Here is a 23,547-nt window from a genome sequence, read left to right as displayed (position 1 = left end):
TTTCAGGACTAATAAGAAAGCAAGGAATTTGGCTCCTGCTTCTCTCCTCCTGTGCCCTTGAAGGAGTTATTTGGCTGAATTCCTTAATATTTTTGCAGCTGTGGTTGTGGTTTATTAACTGATGCTGCCTGGAAGAAGAGCCTATGTCTGCAGCAGACTTTTCATTACTCATCTGTCAATACTTTCAGAGTAAAACAAATGAATCTTGGTGGAGAGGTTTCTGCTTTTTCTCTGTCAATGATATGGTTTCTTTCTCTTGTTCTCTGCTATTTTACCCAAGCAAGAATGCAGAACAGTTTTTGATGCAGTGCGTGCGTACAGTGCATTGGACATGAAACTCTGGCCTGCTTTATCTGTCAGAATATTTTAGGCTATGTTCATTGTATTAAGTGAACTGGAAGAAAATGAAAAGATCTTATTTTCCCAAAATATTTCGACTTGCTACAGCTGTAAATTTCCCTTTATCCTGAATCCCAGCAGATGAAGAATCTCCAGAATTTTTCTTCTGCAATTGGCAAGAGGTGATTTCTGGCCAGTGGCTCAAGGATTTGTTTGCCAGGGGAAATCTAGCTGAAAATTGTCAGTTTTTTTTTTTTCAATTGTCCTTAAAATTAAAAATAAAATAACCCAGAATTATTATGTTGCTGTGCTTACTGATGCAAACTGCAGGCTTTGCAGTAGTTGTCTTTGCTTCTGGGTGAAATGTAAGAGACAATTTATTTGCTTGACTATTTCCTCTCCCCCTTCTTCTTTTTTTGGCACAAAAATTACAAATGAAGCGCGTGTTATTTTGACATCCCTCAGAAAAGGGATATCTGCTCTGAGGGATGGAGATGTGATTTCCATGGTTGTACATCGTAAGGATGAGTGAGCAAAACCAGCCCTTTGGAATCAATAGGGAGCAAGGTGCTTCCAGAGTGTGGTGCAGTGGGAGAGCGGAAGGATGGGATACGAATAGTGGGGAAGACTGGCAGGATTTGGGGTGCTGGCTCCCTGGACACACACTGCTCTTGTCACAGACAAGCGTGAGGCTCAAATCTTTAACATAATTGTAGCCACGCTAGCGACTGGGTATTCTCAAGAGTCACAGGCTGATGCTGATCACCTTCTGTTTGTGTAATTGGGGGGAAATGCAGGAATTCTTACTGCCTTTTCCTGGTGCAGTTTCTGGTTACGTTTTGCTATTACTGTATGTTGTAAAATCATGATGGGGAAAAAATCGGCATCACTGTGCAAGGAAATTTCGCAAAGAGCTGAGGCCCGGGCTGGTTAAGGAACCTGCCCATCCGATACCCTGCTTTGTGCCCTTGCACCTTGCCTGCACAGGGGCTTTGCAGGTGACTTGGTGCCCGTTCCCAGAGCACAGACCCGTGTTCGGAGCTGGAGCTGGAGCTGAGCGCGCCCTAAAGCGGCCGGCTCTGCGGTACCGTCCCCTGCGGGAGCCCAAACCCGGCCGGGCTGAGCTCCTGATTAGCTGCAAGCACGAGGGCCTAGCGAGGAGACAAAAACTGATTAGTGGGTAATCCCGCGAGCCACCCCAAAGGAATAATCCCCTCCTCAAATGCTGCATTGCAGGTGCTTGTGAATTGGAGAGAGACCCGTCTTTCAGGAATCAACCCACCTTTCAGGAAATAGCAGAAATTATTTCAGTTTGAGGGAGAATGGAAGAGATGATTGTGTTCAGTGCATAGTGCAGTAAATTGTGGTGCTCTGATCTCTGCCCAGTAGTGTCTTCTCATGCTGGTTTCAAGGGTCTTTTTACCACAAAAACTGGAGAAAAATCCCAGAATATGGAGGAGAGTCATAGTGAGCTCCCCAAGGAGGAGGATTAGTCTTTAAATGACTTTTTAAACTATTTTCAGGTTGGTTACATCTATTTACCAGTCTTTTGTCTGTGCACAGATGTCTGTATATGTGTGTTTGCCCAGTTTTGGCTTTGGAGTTTGCAAAACGCAAGACCATCACATAAAAATAAAGTTAGGGAATATACGAGCAAACCATGTCAAAAAAAAGACTATTGTTTTGTGCAACTGTGCAGCTTATTGAGTTACTCTAATGTGAGAGGCTCTTTACAAATGCTTTTGTGTTTTATCTGTTGACTCATCCATCTCAACACTTACAGTAGCATTTCAGTACTGTATGATAAAGCCTGTGATTGAAACAAGTCTGTTCTCGGGGTGGTTTAATCAACAGATGCAATTAATACAATAGTGTTTGTAGTGACACTTTGCCTGAGCGTGGCTGCGTTATAAGCAGCATTGCTGCACAAGGAGATCTTTGTGCTTAGGCACTTGCTGTACAAGCTGATGACTAAACATTGGTCTTTAGTGTAAAGTGGCATTGAAGGAGTTTCAGCACTCTCCATAGCTGGCAGACAGGCCCCCTGCTCACAACAGACAAGGCCAGCAAAAGGTTAAAACTTAATCTGCAGCAATTCTGATTCATTTTGCAATCTTATGCTGCAATTTCTTCCTATTGTAGAACATCAGAAGTGCAAAAGGAAAACTTAAGAGAATCTTCTCATGTGAACCTGGAAGCCACTGAAGGAAACTTGATTTGGAACCACGTATTTATTCTTGCATTAGAACAATCTCAGCCCAGGTCACTGCTTCTCAGAGGTGTTTTTGCCCTGGGAACTTTATAAAACATCTTTCCTTTCAGCCCTTTCGCTTTTAGCTGTGCACAGGGTGTGACCATTGTGTAAGGGAGCGGTGGTGGCAAGTGGCCAGTTGATTTCTAAACTCTAGCATGAATTGTTTTAAGGAGCGTGTGATTTTCTGTACTGATAGATACTTACAATTTTGGTTTAAGGCAGGAAGTACGCGCTGATTCCAGCAGTTGCCAGGGCAGCTGTTCGTTCGGAGCAAGGCACACGAAAAGTCTTGTGGAAACGTGGATATCCCCATAGGAAGCAGTGCAGCCTTAAGTGATCAGCACCTACGTATGGTTAAGCTACATTTGTAGCTACTTCCATATTTTCAGTTCCTTGGTATTTTATATTGCAAAAAGTTTCTGGTTCTTATGGTATCAAAGTCTGCAGGACTGTTTACAGAGAGGTGTTTAACTCCAGGATAGTTAATATTTGTAAAGGCTTGTCTGGACACTCCCCAGACTCTTGCTGCAGGGTACAAATATATTGGGTTTATCCCATGTAGAGCTGATGCAGCAGCTTCTGTCTCTGCATGGAGGCAATTCTGGCTCCATCGCTCCCAGCGTTTCCTCAAGCACTGATGTTCCCTTGCCCGGGTTTCTCTAGGGGCCTGTGACAGTCAGGACGTGCTCCCGAAATCCAGGGCTCTCCCCAGTCTGTCTTTTTAACCATAGAGCCGTTTTTTCTCACTCTCTCAGACACCTTTCCACAAAAAAAAAAAAAAAAAAAAAGTTTATTCTCAATTAATTAGCATTTCATTCAATCCTTGTAATTATTTTTTTGGGAAAAAGTGGTTATTGTTTGGATCCAGAAATTCCTGCGTGGTGCCAGCCAGCAGAGCCTGCAGAGCTCCTGGGCTCTGCCCACTATGGCCTTGGTCTGACTGCTCCAAATTGACCTTATATCACAAGGTTTTGGTTGAGCAGGGTTTTTCTGGAGATATTTAGGGATGTGTCAGCACATAGAGCTACGTATATCAGAGCAGAGGAAATCACAAGCCTTTCCCGAGCAGCAGAGCTTCTCTCAGTGCTGATGTGGTTCTCCAGGCCCTATTTCAAGAGGCGGCTGAGGGAGTGGTAGACTTGGGAAGTCCTGGCTTATTTTAAGAATGGGATTCAGCTTCCCGTGATATAATAATTTCATGAATCAAAAAGGGAAATGTGTCATAAGGCAGTGACTTTATCTGGAGCGTTGTGCCTGGAGCACGGCGCCGGCGCTGGGGCCGCGCTCCGACGCGGGTAGCGAGGCGACAACGTCCTGCGGTCCCTTCACCGGCCTCATCGAGCTGCTTAGGTCAGAGAGGTGTCTTGTCTACGTCTCTCTGCTTTCCAGTATCAGCTCAGTGATACACAGCACAAGGGGGTGGTTAATTCATGTTTTCAGAGATCTCCGTAGCGGCGCGGGCGGCTGGACTCCGCCGCGTAGCACTGGAATCTCCCCACTTGCACGAGGTCCAGGTAATAGTCTGTGCACAGATCATGGCACCCGCAGGAGCAGCCTGTGCCCATGCCTTGCTGGCCACATTTTGGTGGCTCTGCCTCTGTTGTGACCTTCTCCAAGAACTGCTTCACTTGGTGGCCCTGCCGCTGCTAGACTCCCCAAGAGAAGATGTCTGAGAAGGTCCATGTGCAGCAAGCTGCTCGTCAGCGTTTCTGACCTTTCTGCATACAGTTACTGTTCACACCTTGGGCTCAACTCATGTTGATCCAAATCTTTAATTGAAGTTCAAGAATCAGGAATGAAGCTGAGGCTCTCACCTGAAATTAGGGTGAAGAATCTAGCACAAGGTGTGGTTTGATGGGAGAACACTCTCCAAGCTCTATGCTTTTTTTGGCTCTTACGTTTTGGTTTCTTTTGCAGGAGACTAATAAATTCCCCCAAAGATTATCCTAATTTCCAGAGTCACAAAGTCTGAATTGTAATTAAGCACTTAATTTGATGAACGTTTTTAAATGTGTTGCTATTCTACTGGCAGCTTGGGGAAATGCTTCTATCTTCAGCCCAGCTTCCCTTGTGTAGGTTTAAACTCACAAAGCTGATATATATTTAGAAATGCCAGAATTTCAGCCTAACAGGCAGGTCTAAGAAAATTATTCCAAATGTATGCTTTCTAGGTAGGTTAAAGCTGAATTTTAAAGAAACCTGTCCTTTTTTTTAAAAGAAATTCAGGTTGCTGTTGGGGAGATTGCAGTTTTTCATTAACAAATGGGCAGCGGGCAATTTTAGTAATACATTTCATTGCTTACAAATTGCATTTAGGTCCCTTGTTGCCACGAATTACAGTAATCGGTACTTCTAACAGTGGAGCTAGTATTTTGTTTCTCTGGAATGACCTAAGCGTTTCTTTGTCAGGTTATTTTCCCTCTCTTTTGTACCGTGCAAGCTGAGCCCGAGTCTGGCTTCTCTGCTGAGAAGGTTGGTGCCGCGAGGGGCAGAAGCGCTGGGTGCTCCAGGAGTATTCTAGTATTCTCTTGTGTTCCACAGCTGGCCGGGAAGCTCCGCTCTTCCTGGGAGTCGTATCCGGCGGTTCCTGGACACGGGTCCCCTCGGTTGGTACGTTGGAAGGTGACAGCAGCCCTTGCTCTCCTTGCAGTCCCACCTGGGCACCTCCATGGGAGGTGGAGGTGCTGGACTGCGGTGAGGAGCTCGTCCCGGGGCGGTTGTGCTAACGTATTTTATATATAATTTTATTTTACGTATTTGGGTGCCCTCAGGGCTCGCACACAGTTCAGCTGCAGCACTTTTACACTGCAGTAACTTGATGGCTTCCAGCCGTGTGTTCCTTCCCTAGGCCATCATCCAAAGAGTTTCCATCATCCAAAGAGTTCCCTCCTAACCGTGCTCCCCAAGGAGCATATTCCCTGTTTAGTATTAGGTTCATGTCATTCAGCACTTTAAGGCAGAGGAAAAATTTCAATCAGTCTTAGAATAATATATTGCACCAAAAGGTCATTAGCAATAACTTGTACTCAAAGGATCTAATAGAGAGATGATAATGACTGAACTAGAGGGTATTTTTTCTTCTACGCTATTTGAGGATATAGCTTCCAGTTGTCTCCAGTGAAGACTGTATCTTCTCCTAAGGTTTCTCTCTGAGCTTTAAATAAAATGTCATCTCTCGCCCTTCCCTCCACCCTGTGTTAGAACATTTTTGTTCAAAACCCCAGGAAGACTTGAAGACTTAATTGTGCGGTGCCTTCAAACTGACCCTACACATTTCCATCGAGACGTTAGGATGGACTTCCCATTTCCTTCTATTCTCAGTTTAACTTTTCCTGTTATGGGAATACTTTTAAAAAAGGGTGAAAAAAAGTTGAATTGCCATTAGTCATGTGTGAAAACAAGCAGAATAAAGTGAGCAGGCTTGTGTGAAGCCTCCTGCACCGGCCTCGGGTCAGGATGCAATGTCTAGATTGGCCCCTCATGCATTTTGCAGCGCCCCAGTCTGCTGCGGGCCCAGCACGGCTCTGTGACACGTGTCCCTTTCTGCTGATAACTTAGTGGCCTCCGGGCTAGTGACAGCTGTTGTCCACTTGCTGCTAATTAAGAAAGCAGCATGCGAGGTGGGAGGGTGGATTGCAGAGACAGAGCCCCCGTCTCCGCCGCGGAGCCTTTCAACCCGATTAGAGACAGTCAGACTGACAAGCGCTCAACCCTCCCTCTGCCCTCGCCTCTTTGTGACCCATGGGCACGTTGGCCTCTCTCTGTATCTCGCAGGATTTTTTAGATCTTGTATCCATAAAAAGTGAGAACAGATTTACCGCTGAAATAACAGGCGCACGTAAAACTTCAGGCGCTCCTCTGAAGCCTCTAATATTTAACACAGAGTGTACTTTTGGGCTGTTACGTAGAAATTCAAATGTAGGTCACGTTTTTACAATGAACTTAGATGTACTGTGTTGGAAATTCCAACTTGTAGCTGGAAAATCAAAATTGTCATTAGTTAGCACCGTTTCTTTGCGTGCACTGGGTAGATTTCAAGGATATTCCTTGTTTGTTTTTTTTATTTCCTTGTTTTGCTTCCTTGTTTTGTTTTTCCTGGCTTTTCATCAGGTCCCAAGGGAGAATCTTTTTGTGTAATGGGACTGTGCCATAACTCTTTTGATTCAGCAAGAGACTGGTCTCAAAGTCTGGAATTCTGTTTGAAACCTGTGTTTCTGTGGAGGTAAAATGACAAAATGGCATTGAGATGATACGAAAATGGTGTGTTAGTATCCAACCAGAAGATAAGAATTCAGATAATTTGGTGGTGTGAGGTTTCTCCTGAAACACGGGTGCTCTCTGGAGCTGCACATTCTGCTCAGTTTGCCCCCTGGAATATTATGACCCTCTGTATTTCATATTACCCCTCTAAAATTCAGTCTGAATTGTTATGTGCAATAACTAGGCTCTGGATTGCCCCTAGCCTGCTCTGAGAGCCTTGTTATTTGCTCTCATATCTGGACTATAATTTCTCCTCTTCCCATGGTGATTTTTCTCATGCTTGACTGCTACCGTTCATCTTGGAGACGCCTGTAATAGAGCACAGTCAGGGCTTCTCTTTAAAGCACTTTAAATACAGGAGTAAAATGTGTTTTTTAAAGAAAATCGCTGCCATACTTGGCTCCTTAAGTGTTTGAAAATCCTTTAACAAACCATGTCTAGCACCATATAATTGAATGGTAGAAATGCATCTGGAGAGAGGAATGTGAAATTTTGACTGTCTGCAGTTTTTCACTGGGAATTTTTCACCTTATGATCATTTTCAGGATGAGGTCTTGCAGCATTTGACTTCAGCTTTTCAAACAAAAGCGTTTGCATTTGTTTGAGGCTGAAGAGCGACCCTGCCAGTTAGTGTTTTCATATATGCAGCTCAATACTTTCAGTACCAAAATGGTAGAAAATGGAAAAAACAGTGTGTTTATAATGAAGAGAACTAGACCGACTCCTTGGGATATGGGTGGTGCAAAGTGTGAAAATGCTGTAATGTCCTTGGGCAGCTTTTTGCTCTCACACAAAGCTGTGAAGACAGCAGATGCTGATGTGCTGCAGACACAAGAGGAATCCCAGCACTGGATGAGCCCCCGGTCCCCAGGCTGTGATCTCTAACCCAAAGTGATTTATGGGCATCTGAAATAAAAATGGTGCTTCTTTCTTTTCCACCTGGACAAAGTATTGTTTCAAAATAGCTCATCGTTATTGCGCTCTGGTTTCGCTATTAATTTTATGAAATAACACTGGTAGATTTAATGTTGGAAAATGAATGAGGTGCTTTCTCTACTACTAAATGTATGGAGACTTCAGGTTCCAATCTGTCTTGCTCTGATGATAGTTAAGAACACAAGGGAGTGGTTTCTTGGTTGGAAAGGTTGGAAGTGGCTGTGAACGTTCATCCTGTTCCATTTAGAGGGCTTGTTGCGGGTGGTGAGACTGGTTACACCAGGCTCTTTGCTGTGGATGTCGGGAGTTTCTTTCCCTGTTAATGCTTTGACCATTTTACCCAACTATTTGCTGCCTGTTTACAGTGTGTAAACCTGTTATGTGGCTTCAAAATCATGGTCAGCCTGTTGCTTTTATGGAAGACAACTTGTCACCGTAACAGTGTCTCAGATGCAAGAATTGAGCCGCTGCCATCCAGGACCTCCCCCAGTTTCCCACTGTTTTCACGTCTATTTTGTGTTCGCTTTTCACGTGGCTGATGGCAAATGTGAGTTGTCCGAATACCCCCATCTTATCCATTTCTGTCATGAATTTCTGACTGTTTAAAACAAAAACTCCCAGCACAGTCATTTCAGCGGCACAGCAGGGATGGTTTTGGCATTAAAGGACTGCAAGAAATATTCTGCAGATTCCTGTGTATACAGTCAGTGTCTGTTTTGGTAGTAGGTTCAGCCTTATTTAGAGAAGCACCTTAAAGTAAGGCTAGAGCTTTGCTGCCACATCTCCCGTTGACTTACCTGCCATGAAAGATGCGAACAACGGAAGTATTTCTACAGAGCTAACTCTTTTTTTGCAAATGATTCTTCACAGGAGGGCCCAAAACAGGAATTTCTTCTTTCCAAAGGGATATGATGATTTTGTACTGTTGGAGAAACAGGTATAGTTCCTCTGGTTTCCTGCCTTCTTATTTAACACAGGAGTATCCTTGAAAGAAATAAGAATGAATAAATAAAAGCGCACCTACAAACGGCAGCATTCTTGAGTTAAAAAGATGTTTTATGCAAACAATTTTGAGAAACGGTGCTGGATTACAGGGAAGCTGCCTGCAAGAAAAATCTCTTCCATGGAGTTTCTGCTGCCTCTGTTTAAGAGCGCAGAACTTTGTCGTCTTATCTTTGAGAAACAGCTTGCCATGTAGATGACAATTATCCCTAAATATTTCCTTTTATTGCTGGTTTTTGGCTTATAATCACCTTAAGCCACTTTGCAAGTGGACAGTCGTATTCCAAAGTAAAAGCAAGTGCATAGGGAGTTAGTTGTGAATATTGTGTGTGAGTTCCCAACCTTTACCTTAACTTGAATTCACTTTCCTGGGTGGAAGAGCCTTCGCACTGTACCGTCTGTGTGTAGGGTGGACATGGAAATGTGAATTATATAAAATTACATAGATTGTAGGAATCTTCTGTGGAGGGCCTCAGGGCTCGTGGTCCGTTTTAATAAAATAATTAATCTTTTCTTGAATCAAATGCCTCTTCCCAGATGTGTTTGGGACATCTGCATGTTTTGACCTCCCTATAATAGGTGCATGGTTGGCTTTCAGGTTGACAAGGGCTGACGGCACAATTAGTGTTTTCCAGGACTGTAGAAATGGAAAAACGGAGCAGGAAAGATACCTTCCGTCTGTCATTCTTCTACAAAAAATGGCAGTCTGTAAGTGACTGTAGCTGAGAGATTATTTGAGGAGACTGTTAAACGCAGAAGGTCTGGGAGTCGGATCCCTGTGTAATAATGACACTGAGGGTATTTTTATAAACATGTTTTACTGACTTTTTGAACCCAGCTGCCATGAAACGCTCAATCCACTGCAGAAATCAGTCGTTCATTGAATGTTCTTCGCACGGAAAGAGCATGAAGTTAATCATGCTAAAGCTTTGTGAAGCGCCAGGCTTAACCTGACCCACGTGGACCTGCACGAGGATGGGATGGAGCAGAGCAGGACCAGCGCGAGCTGCTGCGGGACCCAGTGTGATGTGGCTGGAGGCCTCGTGGGGAAGTTTTTCTTTCCAGCAATGGTTATTTTCCAAGTGAGCCTCCCTTTGCTCCCAAAGCATTGCTCAGTATGCCACCAGCTGAAATTAGTATTGATTCACCTTTCGGGCCGCACCACCACGTTTTGTGTTGCATGGGCTTGGTTTGCTTTGGTAGGTGTGGTTTTGCGGCTTTGTCCAAACCAAATTTAAATGTAATTGCAGTGCAAAATTATTATCTGTACAGTTAGGATAAGGGAAGAGACTATTACTAAAAGCTCACGCAAGTAGAGCTGAGTGATAAAGTAACTTCTTCCAAAAGGACCTAAGGGCTGCTAAGATGAGGTGCAACTTTGGTTTTAGTGAAATACAGACCTCGGTTTAGGTCTCTCTAACTCTCGCCCGTGTTAGTTTAAAAGCTGTTTCTTGGTGAAAAGCAGGGCACTGTCAGTGTCAGTAAGGTGGATGCTCATTAAAAATTAGAAACTGGTTTTTAGTAGGGCCTGTTTCTGGTCTTTCACAGAAGAGTTAACCGTAACTGTTTACATACAGATAGCCAAGGCAATACAAGAAATAATGTTGCATTCCAGCTAAGAATTGAGCACCAAAGAAAGAAAGGTCAGCTGTCGCTTTCTGAAGTGGTTTTCAAACTTGCTGCTGCATTAGGCTACATAATATTCAGAAAAAGCTGGCAAACAGCTACATTTCTTTAGCATTAAATCAGCAAGTAAAATCCTAGTGGCGACTTCTATGTTGCCCAAGCTTCAAGTCTTCAAAGGGCTCGACTGCGTTACGAGCAGCATGTCCTAATTCGGATGTCCTTAATGTTTCTGCTGACGTTAGTACAGCTCCAGTAGGATTGGTTTCTGCAAGCTCCAAGGTACTTTGTTCCATATCCTTTTAAGATTTGGGGAAGACTTGTGATGAGGAAAGATGGGGGAAGGCTGCAGTGTTGGTGTTGGCACACTTTCTGTTGGAGACCTGTTATCTGCACGAGTGATGTAATCCAGGCACGAGGAGATGGGATGAAATAGAGAGCTGTCAAAAATAAATGTTTATTCCTAAAATAACCTTTAATGTTTGTGCCCAGGTATATCTCTGAGTCTTTATGTGTCCTGCCAGCATGTGTTAATCCCGACGCTAACAAAGATGAGGGCTGGTGTTTCCTCTCCCTCCTGGTCTGTTCAGTTCAATTAACATCTCGGTTTCTCTTGCTGGAGGCACCAATGTTTCAAATTGTGCTTATAGAAGACTAAAATTTCCTACTGCCTGAAGGCAGGCAATAAAACCAGCGGTTTGGTTGCAGATATTATCAGATACAGAATGGGGTATAGAACTGGAGATAAGGCCTGCAGCTTATTAACCCTCTGTGTAAGCAGTGTAAGAGTAAGGTAAAAGCAGCTTCTTGCCTGATTACATCAGAAATCTCACACCTGCGGGGCTGCTGGATCGTTTTGCACACAAGCCTGTCTGCATACACAGAGATACGGAGCTGGTCCGGGGGGGCAGCGGTGTTTTTGCACTTCAAAGATTTCTGGAGAGATTTGCATCGCCCTGCTCCGCTGCCCTTTACGGAGCAGGGAATGTCAGGGAGGGCTGCGCCGGGATCGTGCTGCGGCCTGGCTCCGGACGCTCATTTTTCCCTTCCTCGCAGATAGGTGAGCCCTCAGCGGGCTGCGCCGGAGCTGTGCAGACATGCTTCACCTCAGAGAATATCAGTTTTTGAGCATCTGAGCCCCGAGGTTACAGTGCTAGTCCGAACAGTGAGAAGTGAAGCTCGCTTTCAGGGTTAGCTCGCCGAGAAGGGCTTACATCACACCCTCACCTGGACCGTTGCCCTTAACGCAGGGTGCTCGCTACAGGAGGAAGCAAAACGGAGCATGTTTAGGCAAAGGCTTTGCAGGGTTTGATCTCACTGCTTGAGCTCGGCTCCCATGAGCAGGGGAGGTGGCGTCTGGGCAGGGTAGGACGTTACTCCCAACCCCGCTAGAAAAGAGGAGTTAGCTCTGCATTTCAAACCGAGTGTGTAAAGAGTCTGTAATCAGAGGTCAAAAATAACGATGACTATAATTAGTAATGTCCAAAGCAACTGGAAAGTGTGTCAGACGGATCTGAGACAGCATTTCTGTTTTTGTTTCCTTTTTTTTTTTTTTTCCATGGTGTAATGAATGAGAGCTGAGGTAACTCCCCAAGGATGAAAGAGGGACAAGTTTTCCCCGCTTGAAACTGGTGCCGTGGGCCGTACGCACGCTGCAGTCTCCCATTGACTACCTTGTTTTTCAGCTCCGGGACCTGTGGGCAGGTTGGGAGCAGTTAGGTTTTCCCCAAAGCCCTGGGCCCGCGCGGTCGGGCTCGCGCGGCGCCCGTGACGCCATCGGTCACCTTGGAGATGGGTAAACAGCTCCAGCAACAGCGCGCGATCGCCTTTCAGCGCCGCGCGCCTCGCCGGACGGCTCAAACCCAAGGCTCGACAGGGTTTTTGTGACGTGGCGAGGGCCTAAAAGCGTTGGGAGTAACAGGAGGGGAGAGCAGGAGAGCCAGGGTGTGAGGGGAGCGTTTTCGCCCGGCTCGGCCGGCGTGCGAGGCCGCTGCGCCTCAGGTGCCGCCGTGCGGCCCTGCGCCGCCGGGCTGTATTTTTAGCCGCCTGAATCACTGTGGTGATGCCCTAGATGCCCATAAAGCTGCCAGGCCGCATGGGGATGCCCACGGACCCCATATTAAGCCATGTTTGATGAACACATCTGTTTGATGAACAGATTCCCACACAATCGTTGTTTTTTTTTCTTTGGAGCTGCTTTCCAAAACAACCCAGAATTACGTGGGGTTTTTTTTTGTTGTTGTTCTGTGGCTGGCTTTTTTTTTTCTTTTTCAATTGAAAATGAAATGTTTGGTTAACAAGCTTGGCAGCTCTTTACGCGCAGACCCCGGGTCTACTGGAGCACAGCAGTCGTGTTGATGTTGGAAGTTACTTGACTCGTTTTTTTGTGTTGTTTTAATGTTGCTGGCACGGGGGGCAGTTCTGAATCGCGTTACCAGTGTTGTAATCCCATTAGTTCTCTCGGGCTTGCGGGGCTGTGCAAAATCACTACTTAAACGGGAAATTACCGGAGACTCACCAGATGCCGCCCAAAGGGTCGCTGGTGTTTCGGGCAACGGCAGCATTCCCGCCAGGAGCTGATATGGGACCAGTCTGCTGGAGCCGCTCTCTCTTTCCGATAAAACCCAGAGCGAAAGCCATGGCTGCCGCTTATCAGGAGCCTCATTCCAAAGGGAGTCTCGGAGCTGGGAGCAGGAGAAGTTTGGGCTGGGAAGCGAAGTTCTGCTTCTTTAAATCGCCCCTTTGCTCCAGCTGATGTAGCTTCACCCCCTTTTTTTCTGTAAATCTCTTGGGTTTTGTGGACTCCTGGGTTACATGTCTGCACAACCAGATTCCTCTCGTCCGGAACATTTCTGGCTAAAAGAGGGCCAGGAAGCAAACCTGCTGTAGCGCCTCTGAACTTGCTGCTCAGGAGGGAGCATCTTCTCTCTTGCAACATCAAGATTTGCTTCCAAACCCAAAGCTGGAAGGGAGAGGTGCTGTCGTCCTGATGCCCCACAGAATCAACATTGTTGACCACGATCCAACCCTCTTGTCGCAGCCGAGAGACGCGGCCGAACTGAGAGGACCCTCTGTGCCTCCCTTGCAAACACCGCGAGCTCTTTCCACGTGAGCTTCCTGCAGCTGGGCATGTCCCATTCGTGGTCTCTTAGGGAAAAAAAAGTAATAAATAAAAATAAAAAAAATATGTTCGCTGACAGAAAAAAAAAAATCTTTGGCTTCCTCTGGAGGCCCCAGAGGGCGGCACAAAAAATAATGAGTCACTGAGCGCTGCCCAGCCAGCGGAGAGGGAACTGAGCCTCCCTTTTCCATGGAAGTGTGTGTTGCTGTCGCTGCCCATCACGGCTGCTCCCTGCTCATTCACTGTAGTGTTGCCAAAAGAGAAAAAGGGCAGTCGGCCTTTCTGCTTCCCAGCGCCGGCTGCCTCGAAGGTGACGTGATGTTAAAGGAAAAGTTTCTCGAGCGCTCGAGCGCTATTGTTTGATTCCGAAACGGCCCTTCCTCCAGCTCTTCCTCTCAAACCTGGCGGCTCTCCTAGCAAACGCGTTCCCTGGAGAGGGACCTGGCGCGGCTCACACGCGGCCCCACCTAAGGTGAGGGGTTAGGGTGGACGAGCTTCCTCACTGACACGGGAGCCTCCCTTTTTTTCCCTTTCTGAATCCCCGCCTGGCTTCGGCCTCTCTGGGTCATGGCAAAGTTGAGAAAAAAGTGAATGCACGTGGAGCGGGGAGGGCTGGGCGTTCTGCAGCGAGCTGGTGAGGAGGTGCCATGTTCAGAAGGTAAAAAGAATATTTTAATCCCGTTCTGTCATTTTTCTGTGCTTGGGGCCCAGCCCAGGCTTTGGAGAATGTGCTGTGTAACACAGGTGCTGCGTCCCATCCTTTCTAGGCTCTTAAACATCCCTCGGAGTTTGGGAGGAAGCTCTGCGCCGCGTTTCGCTCTGGGCTGCCTAATACAAGAGTGGAGTTACAGGTCGCAGGTTTGCAGGAGCTGAGAAGATCTTCAGGGTCCTCCTCCCAGCTCTTCCTTTAACCTCCCCGAAGGTCCGGTGCTTCCTCACCGTCATAGCTACAGAGTCTTGGATTTTGTGGCAACACAAACTCTACAAAGTTACCAGAAAAGGACCCATGCCAGCCCTCTGCTGTCCACCTTCCATTGATGTGCTCTAAATTGTTCCTTTTCCCTAGGTTCTGCTTGTTTTTTTGCTCGGGAGCTCAGCTTTTGGGGCGCAGTATTTGAGTCTGAGGTTAAGGCAACATTTTTGTGAAGCTCCAAGGGTTAGTTTTGCTGTATCTCACTATACTTAAAGCTTGCATTGCAGCAGAGCCCAAAGGCAAAGGCCCCTCAGGCTTGTGTATTTGCAGGTCCCTATTAGATTCTTAAAGTGAAGGCAGAGGGTGGAATAAAGACGGTTGGAAGTTCTAATATTAGTCTAAAATCTTGAAATGTGTACACTTTGCAGTAAGTTTTGTAATTATAGATGGAAACCCACATGTGCTCTTTTAATCTGTCCCATCTCAATTGCCTGATTTTGGCAGCATAACGGGGTCTCGAGGAGGACGACCTGTAGCCCCATCCCTGTTGTGTCTCACGCGGTTGTGCATTACAGCACCGAATGGGCGGCCTCCACAGAAAGGGTGTTTTGAGCTGCAGCTCATTATTTTTCCCTTTTGCTGCAGACCTCGTAAAGTCCCTGTCAGCCGGGGTTTAGCTGGAGCCTTGCGCCTTGCCTGTTGTCTTCCACAAATGATCGAGCTGTGCCCAAGGGGACAAATGCCATTTTAATGGGCATTGTTGTGTAAGTCATTACATAAGTCACCTCTGTGTTCAAAGGACTCGTGGCATAAATGGCAGGAGCGGTTGATTAAAAATGTGCACAATAGCTTCATTATGGCATGGGGAGAGATGTCCTCTGTTATTTTTAATCTGATAGCTTTTAAATATGTGCATTCAGCAGAGAGCCAAATGGCCTTTAAAAAGAGAAGTGTTTGTGGGATAAGATTTTTAGAATCCATTTCGTTCTTTCTAATGAGCCTCAAGAATCAGTTCAAACTGAAAAAAAAAAAAAAGCCTTAACCCTTTTTCTAAGGCTTTATCTACTGTAAAGCAACTGGGCTTCTGCGTGTGAACAGATACAGCATGAGAGAAGATGAAGGGTTTAGATTTTCAGCTGAGGGATGGAAAAGGTTTATCTTAATCAAAAGTTTAAGGAGAAAGAAAGTGTGTTTTGTGCTTTTTCCGAACAGAGGGCTGGTTGAACGCTGCAGTTTTACATCCCCGCTTTGGGACGGCCCTGTCACTGGGCTGTGCCGCAGCAGCGAGAACATCACAAAAAAGTCCAGAAGCAGAAGAGGGGTTTTTCGTTCTCATCGGTTCTCTGAAACTCCTCAGCACATCTCCTGGCAGGGCATTACTCAGCGTGTGTGGGTGATGGCCTGCTGAGGAGGAGCTGGTAGCTGGAAAATCTGTAGTGACTGAGCTCTGTAAAATGTTTAGCTTTCACTTTGACTTAGGGTAAATAATATGCGGCTGCGTTAGCGTGGTGGAATTCACCAGCGCGTCTGCCTTTTGCCTTCATTTCTGGTGTTCATTGGAGCCCAAGTAGAAAAGGACCATTTTACTCTTCAGTGACATTACGGACATGGGGTTTTGACTTGTTGGCTTTCTCCTAAGCCGTCTGCCTTCTTCACACACAGGCACATAAGCTGATTTATCACCCTTTCCTTTGGCCCCCTAACCCACCGTAGTTCTTTCCTCCTCAGATTGAGCTCAGCAAAGTGTTGGGTGGCCCGACCGTGCCCCGCTCAACGGCGCCGCGTCCCGTGCGACGTGGTGGCTCCCTGCGGCCGTGGCCTTCCCCGCCGCGGTGCAGGGCCAACCCTTGACCAACGGGGTGTCCCCAACACGCCGCGGACGCACTCGGAGCCCCCCGGCAGCGTCACCCTCTGCGGTTGTGCGGGCGGTCAGGACGTGGCGCCGAGGAGCTTCTGCGCCGCGCGAGGCCCTGGCGCTGCGGCCGGAGCCCGTTCACGCTCAGCAGAGCAGGAGCCTTGGCAATGGTGGGGAATTAGCACTGAAACGGGGGACGTGTTGAACCTTCCTCTCAGAAACCAAAAAAGCCAAATCCAAGTGAAGTAATTCTGAAGTGTTTTCTTCTTTTCCAGTACGTGTGCAGCAGCAAAGCATCCAGACAGATGAAAAATGAGGGGATGGAAAGTCAGCAGTTCCTTTGAGACACAAACCCTTTGATACAACAGTATCTTTCTTTCCCCCCTCCCCTCCTTCCAGCTGAAATTGTTCCATCCGGTTTATTACCCTGTCTCTTCCCATTTGTCTTGTGAATATTTGGATGCTCTTTAAGAGTAACTACTAGGTACCCTGCTGCTGTGCGCCAGAAAGGAAAAAAAGGGAAGGTTGGAAGGTCAGGGCTGGGATTTCAGTTAAGCCCTGCCTGTTATTCATCAGCAAGAGGCAGGAGTAATGCGATAGAGCACTTGCAAATGGGTGAACTACCAAGCTCGGAGGCAACCTCGGTGCCGCATGAAGGATTTGGTTCCTGCAGAAAGGCAGGAAAATGCAGAGGGACAGTGTTTTGAACAGTGTCATGGCTCTGTTTTTGGTTTCTCTGTGTACGCTGTCAAACTCTTTCATCTCCAAAGGTTTGCTGCTGTGTTTGAACTTGGTTGCTGGACAGCCATAGGGTGTGTTAAACATTGCAGTAGGATACGGTGGAAAGAAAAGGAGTTTCTGGAAGCCACCCACGGTGCCATAACCAATCCAAGTCTTGCAGAGCTGGGCCTTTTGCTAGACTTTTGGTCTTCCTAAGCTTAGGTCACTTCTACCTTGGAGCTTCCTATCTAAGGGTCACTTGTCTTTTGTATCACTTCATCCAGATCCCTTAGAATGTAGGTTCTGTAGCACCTGTAATGCAGAACAGTGGCTGTAGCTCTTCAGTGGCTCTAATCACAGTAGCTCCCCAGCTTGATTCATGGGCTCGAGGAGGGAGACGAGCTCCTGCAGTTTGATTTTATGTTTGGAAACGGAGACGATCTGTCCTGGAACTACTGACTCACGCGGTGCAGCGTTCAGACAAGCTGCTTCACCTTTGTGCACGCTTCCCATCTGCAAAATAGGGTTAAGACCTAGCTGGGTGAGGATGAGAGAGAGATTTGTAATGTGCTTGGAACACCAAGAGTGCTATTTTAAGTGTGAAGTGTAATTGCGCGTAAGAGAATATCAGTTTGTGACTCATTTGTTTAACTACAAATGCATCAGAAGCTTGCGAGCAGATGAGATCTGGAAAATGCTTGTTATAGATGGAAAGACATGGTAGTAAAAAGCTGCTTTAATGTGTTATCTTCAAAGCAGGACCTAGCAGGGCTGTTAAACCATTTATTAATTTTGCCTGTCAGCTGGTTTGCTTCATCAGTGCTAGTTAAAGAAGGTGCCGTTCTGCTCCAACCACCGCTCCTGTCCTCGCTCCGTGGGTTTCAGTCCCCTCCACGCGTGGCCATGCGGGTGATTCAGTGCCCAAGGTGGCAGAAGGGTGAAGGGAGGGCCAGGCCATGGCCAGGGGCATCTGCTGTCTGCAGAACAGCAACTTTCTCCACTGTTTTGGAGGTTTCTCATTCACTGATTCAACTGTTTATGTGGTTGCCCAATAAGGGTGGGTAGAGATATCTGGTGAGAAGGAGAAATGGAAATTGCAGTCTTTGGAAAATTTTCTCCTTTCCAAATGTCTTGTCCCTACAATGCAAAATCATCACCCCAAGCACCAGGAGTTTTAGGGGAACCGAATGTTGTCGTATTCAGACCAGCAGTTGAAATCGCTGCTGCCTGTGGAGGAGCCAGACGCGATTTGTTGTTGCTACCGTTATTCCTCTGTACATTAATTACTGTAATTGTTTGCCAGTTCTCTTAAAAATAAATTCCTAGCCATGACTCTGTTGGCAAGTGTTCACATGGTGCATGTATAGAAATTCCCCTACAATGTACAAAATAAATACAGATCTGTTACACGGAGGGCGAGAGCAGCTATCGCCGCAGCCAGGAGCTGTGTTTGGTGCTGACCTTGAGCACTGCGGAGCCGGGGAGGCTTTCAAGGTTTGGAGATCCTGGGGTTTGTAAAGCAGTGACGTAAATTGCTGCTAAGTTGGGGTGCCAGCTGCTCCAAGTGATTCCTCAGGGGCCAGTTGATACGTCTGGACTTATCTGCAGCAACCGAAGCTCGTTCGGGCCTCCCTCCTCTGCATTAAGCAGGACTTGACGATACAAAGAGAACTTTGAGAATCACTTGAAATGGAGAAGAGCTCTGCAGCCGGGCTAGATGGTAATCAGCGCCGATGCAGTTTGCATTAACAGGATATCTGCAAACTGTTTATCTAGAGGACCTAGCTAATTGGAGTTTTGGCTCCAGTGAAGGTATTAATAGGGTTTTAACACTCTACCAGGAAACGAGGTTTAAAGGGAGATAGCCCTGAAGGGGAGGCTTCTTCCCTTGAGTTGTGGTTAGGTAATTTCTGAGTATGATGAGCAGTTTTAGCGCTGCAGTGTGGTATTTCGCTTCTGGGTGCTAGATTTGACTCAGCAGCCTTTTCTATTTGCAGCCTGCATGCTAACAAGGTGGTGCAGTGCTGCATGCATCAGCCTGGCTCGCTTTGACTCACTGCAGCCAATGCAGTCAGTTCCCAAATAACCCGAAAGAGAAGAAAATGAAAGATAGAGCAAGAGTACTTGCTTTTCTTGATAATGTGCTTAAAGACAAGTTCAGTGTCTGCTGCTGAATTATCTGGGTCACTAGAGAGCAATCCAGACCTTCATTTATTAAAGTGCTGTTTGCTTAAAATACATTCTAAATTGCTCTCTACAAGGCAGCTTAGTTTTATTTAGCCTCATGGCTAAACAGATAAAAATATCTCTCAGCAGTAAGTCTGCATGTGGCATGACTGCAGACCTTTGAGATTTCTCTTTATAGATATCCAAAGAACTTGGAAATACTGCGATTTTTCGCAACGGGCTCCCGTGTTCCGCGGTTCTGTAATTAAGTTCCTTCGGGAAGGCGCCGCCGTTGGAGTTTTCCTCCCGTTCGGGTGCCGTGTCCTGCTCGGTGTGATCTGGAGTGGCTGCAGGCGCGAGGGCTCGTGGGTTTGTTCACGTTATCCACGGAGCCCGTTGGAAGGCGGGGGGTAGGGGTAGTGCTTGTGCCAGCGGGCGGGTTGTTGGACTGCGCTGCCTTTTCCCGAAGCAGAGGCTGAATCTACCAGGGGCTTCCGCGTGGTGGCCCTGGGGACATCAGGGTGTTGCTTTCGGTCATGCTCGTGTCCCTCTGCAAGGGAACACTGCGAAACTCAGAATTTGGAACCAGCTGGTGCCTCTCGAGGTGCTGCAGATGCTGGTGCCACCACTGCTGCCACCACAGGGGACCCTGTGCACCCCAGCCAGGGCTCTTGGCCCTCAGCTGGGGCACGAGGCAGGACCGCGGAGAGCCCAGAGGTTTGTGAACCAGGCACTTCATCCCCTTGACTTAGTTTCTACATTGTAAAAGAGAGATGACAGTCACCTCCTTTATAAAGTACTTTGGGATCTGCCAAAGATGAGTCCTTTTGAGAGCTGCTTTCCCCTTCGTGCCCAATGGCAACCCCACTGCTCCTGCCTCTGCGCCTCAGAGCTGCTGCCTCCGAGGGGCAGCAGGAACTGATGGTGACACCATGACTGGAAACAGAGTAACCACAATTTTTTATCCTGTTCCACTCAATGAATTTACATGGTTGCAAAGTTTTTCGCGGGTTAGTCTCCCACATAATACTGTAGCAGAGTTTCCCGGGTTTCAAGAAATTTTCCTCAATCTCGTAACGCGTTTCTGTGTCTTTCTAGATTCTGAGCGTTCCCATCTCTCCTCGTTCACTATGAAGTTGAAGGGCAAGTTTCATTCACCGAAAATAAAGAGGACGCCTTCGAAGAAAGGAAAGCAAGTTGAGCTGACAGTGAAAACGCCAGAGAAGTCAGCAAACAAAGTAAGCAAAGGACGTGTTGTTATTTTTCTGTTTTCTTGCTTGCTGGACCCCCTGTTTATCAAAACTGCAGCCCTGCTCTCCGTGTGTGGCTTTTTGTCCTCTGCAGAGTCCTGCAGGTTTGTCGAGGATCTTTGGGGTTACTGTATGGAAAAAACATACATAGGATTTGTTTTAAATTGCACTATGCAGTATAAAATAAGAGTAACTGAGGCGAGTACTATCCTTTGAGACCCTGATGAGACCTCTTTCCATAAGCATTTAAATATCTCATTTGGGAATGTGGCTTATGGCCTGACATATCCTCCCCACGTGCACACCCTATAGTTATGCTTAGGTCTTCCAAAAAACTGCCAGGTTTTGGGGTGTGAGGCTTTAAAACAGAAAAATCTCAAAACACAGCCCAGCACATCCTTGACACGGGTCCAAAGATGTGCTCAATCTCTGGTGACCTCAGCAGGGAGAGTCACTCGGATGTCTCGAAGCAGCTGCTGCGTCCACGCTCCCTTCCTCACATCTAACGTGCCTGTTCCGAGCCCGCAAGAACTGAGGTCACTAAACTTTCCCAACACAGCCCTGTCGAAGGGTTATCTCCTCTCCTCGTAACCTGATTATGCAGGCAGGAGACCATCTCTCTATCAGTGTTGTTGCACTCAAGTTTCAAGGATAAATATGAGCCAAAAGTCACGAAGAGTTGAGGTTATTTATGATAATTTAGAAGCTTTCCCAGTTGTTGTTGGAGGACTCATGCAATATGCAGTGACAGACATAGGGACCTTTATAGATTATCTCTGCTGAGGATCGTGGTAGTGTCACCGAGAGCAGTCGGGAAGATACAGTTATCTGATACTGCCTGATGTCCTCCACGTAGAGGTGGTTGTTGGGTTTCTGACCATACTCAGAACTACTGTGTGGAAGATGCTGAGGCTTTTATTTCCCAGGCTGGAGTTTTTTTTCCCAGAAGGAAAGGATATGCTCCTGGCAAGGTGAGCATCTTGCATTGCCCCACACATATGCCAGACTTCTGTCCCCCTAGAACAGACCAGTAAGAATACACCTTGAAGACTTAATATTCCCAGGGTGTTTGAAGATGATACGTTGTGTTTGATTCAAAGGCATATATTGTAGAACCTTTTCCCATTCTTTCTGCAATCCCTCAGACCATTAACCTGGAAGGTTTTCTCACAATATTATCTTTATTGATTGATTCACTGAAATGCATGTAGCCAGTGCAGTGGTCCTTCCTTTCGGTTGATGCATTGACCACAAATAAATTAGAAAATGAAGAGTGCTTTTAAAATGCTACTCTATAGCAAATATATATTACCAAGTCAATAAAAGGTAAATTTTTTCCTTTTTTCCCCCTCTAGAAAACAGTGTAAGAGGAATGACTGATAAGATGAGCAGTATAGAGCTGAAAAAGCAATACAAAAATTTAAGTAAACCCACTAAATATAACCTGATAGTTATGCCCAAAACACATGTGCCCGTGCACACACGTATACCTAGCTGTGGGCAACATAGAGGGAGCTTTTTTCAGCACCTCCTTATTTTCCACTGGTCCCTGTCTTTGGCTGTCATCTGAGGGCATGTTGTAGGAACAGTGATGTCCTTCATCACTATAGGCGAAGTTATAATAAGTAAAAATGGGCTGTTCCAGCTTTTGTAGTGAGCTGTACAGCTCATTGTAATCCTTCTTGGGTCGTCTGCATCTCATACAGGATGCATTTGAAATGATGATTTAAAGGAAATGTTCCAAAGTCATGCGAAAATATCCTTATGTATCCGACAGGCCAGAGAGTGGAGAAGAGATGCTGCTTTCTCTGAGTGTTAAATCTGTCTCATTGAGAGCCCCAAAGGGTTCTTGCTGGATTGAGTGGTACTGCTGCTTTAGTAAGTCCCGCAGTTATAGATCTGGGATAAACTCACTACTGGGGCAAATTCACCTCTATTAAGAAATGGAATGAGAGAACAGTTCAAATCCTGTCTGCCAACCCAGAGAGGTACCACTGCATGTTTACTTTGGCTGTAGGGACACACTAACATTTTTGGTGGATTAATAACATCAGCCTTGTGAGATTTAGGCATTGGAGTATGTTAATATCCATCCATCCTACAAGATTATTATCCCCTTCTCCAGCTTTATTGCTGTTATTCTTGGGTCTCAATGAGTAAAGCACTGAACACCAGAAATTTCAGCCTCGTAGCAAAACTAACATTTATATATCTGAGCTCTGCAGCAGAAGACACAACCCTCTGTAGGATAGGTAGGCTGTGTGTGGGGGGGATGTATGTTTGCACACACTTATATGAGGCCCTGGGGGCCACGAAAAGGGATTCATAAAAAATACACTTAAGGGCTTGTTACCCAAAATATGCTGAGATGCAGATTATGAAAAAAGGGCCATGTCCTACGTGGTGCTTGTGGATATCAGTTATGGACTGAGGCTTCTCAAGTGGGAGCTAGTTGGGACTTGGGACTCTAAGCCTTTTATGAACTGGCCCCAGATTACTAACCAGTGCTGCCTATAAATTGTTCTTCCTAAAACCTTTTGGGCTCTTGGCCTGATTTTGCAGAAAAGCAGCAGTTTTAACAGCTGACGGGAGTGCGGGGAGTGCACAATGCCCATAGGTCATTAATTCTTGAAGCTGAATTTACTGAAGAGATAATGGATGAAACCTGACTCTGCTCAGCTCTCTGCTCCTTTTCTAGCAGTGTTCAGGAGTTAATTTAAATCTCACTTAGGAACTGCTTGTGGCATTAGAAGACCTCCAGGCATACTCTGTAAAACTTTTTTAAAATACCCCTGCTGAGGTACCCATTAAGGTATCGTGTGTCACTTCTGAATTTCCTTTTCTAGTGCTGGTGATGGCCTGGGAGGTGGTGACCACAACTCAGCTTCAGTCCAAGGAACTGTTCCCTTCTTCAACGTTATTCCCTAATGCCAAAATTTAGTGTTCATGGTGTGTCCCCATGGAAAGTGTGTGTGTTCCCTTGTTGCAGCAGCCTCACAAAATGGAAATAGGGGGCCCTTTCAGTCATCAGTCATGGGCAAGTTTGGAGTGTACGTTTTGTAATTCAGAAAGTTAAATGTGGGTGCAGTTCTGCACTGCTTGTTCCAT

General features: G+C 46.4%; 1 protein-coding gene across 1 annotated transcript in view; it reads left to right on the top strand.

The window, feature by feature from the left end:
- Nucleotides 1-23,547, top strand: part of RAPGEF1 (Rap guanine nucleotide exchange factor 1) — a 77,100-nt gene that overhangs the window by 10,504 nt on the left and 43,049 nt on the right. The window contains exon 2 of the mRNA XM_088525281.1: nt 20,288-20,427. Coding sequence (XP_088381407.1) covers nt 20,288-20,427 — 140 coding nt within the window. The remainder of the gene's footprint in view (nt 1-20,287; nt 20,428-23,547) is intronic.

The sequence above is a fragment of the Tinamus guttatus genome, unplaced genomic scaffold (genome assembly GCF_059628265.1).
Source record: "Tinamus guttatus ecotype Peru unplaced genomic scaffold, ASM5962826v1 Tinamus_guttatus_pri_ptg000226l, whole genome shotgun sequence".
NCBI lineage: Eukaryota > Metazoa > Chordata > Aves > Tinamiformes > Tinamidae > Tinamus > Tinamus guttatus.
The sequence above is the reverse complement of the archived record's forward strand: the minus strand, read 5'-3'. Positions and strand labels throughout refer to the sequence as shown.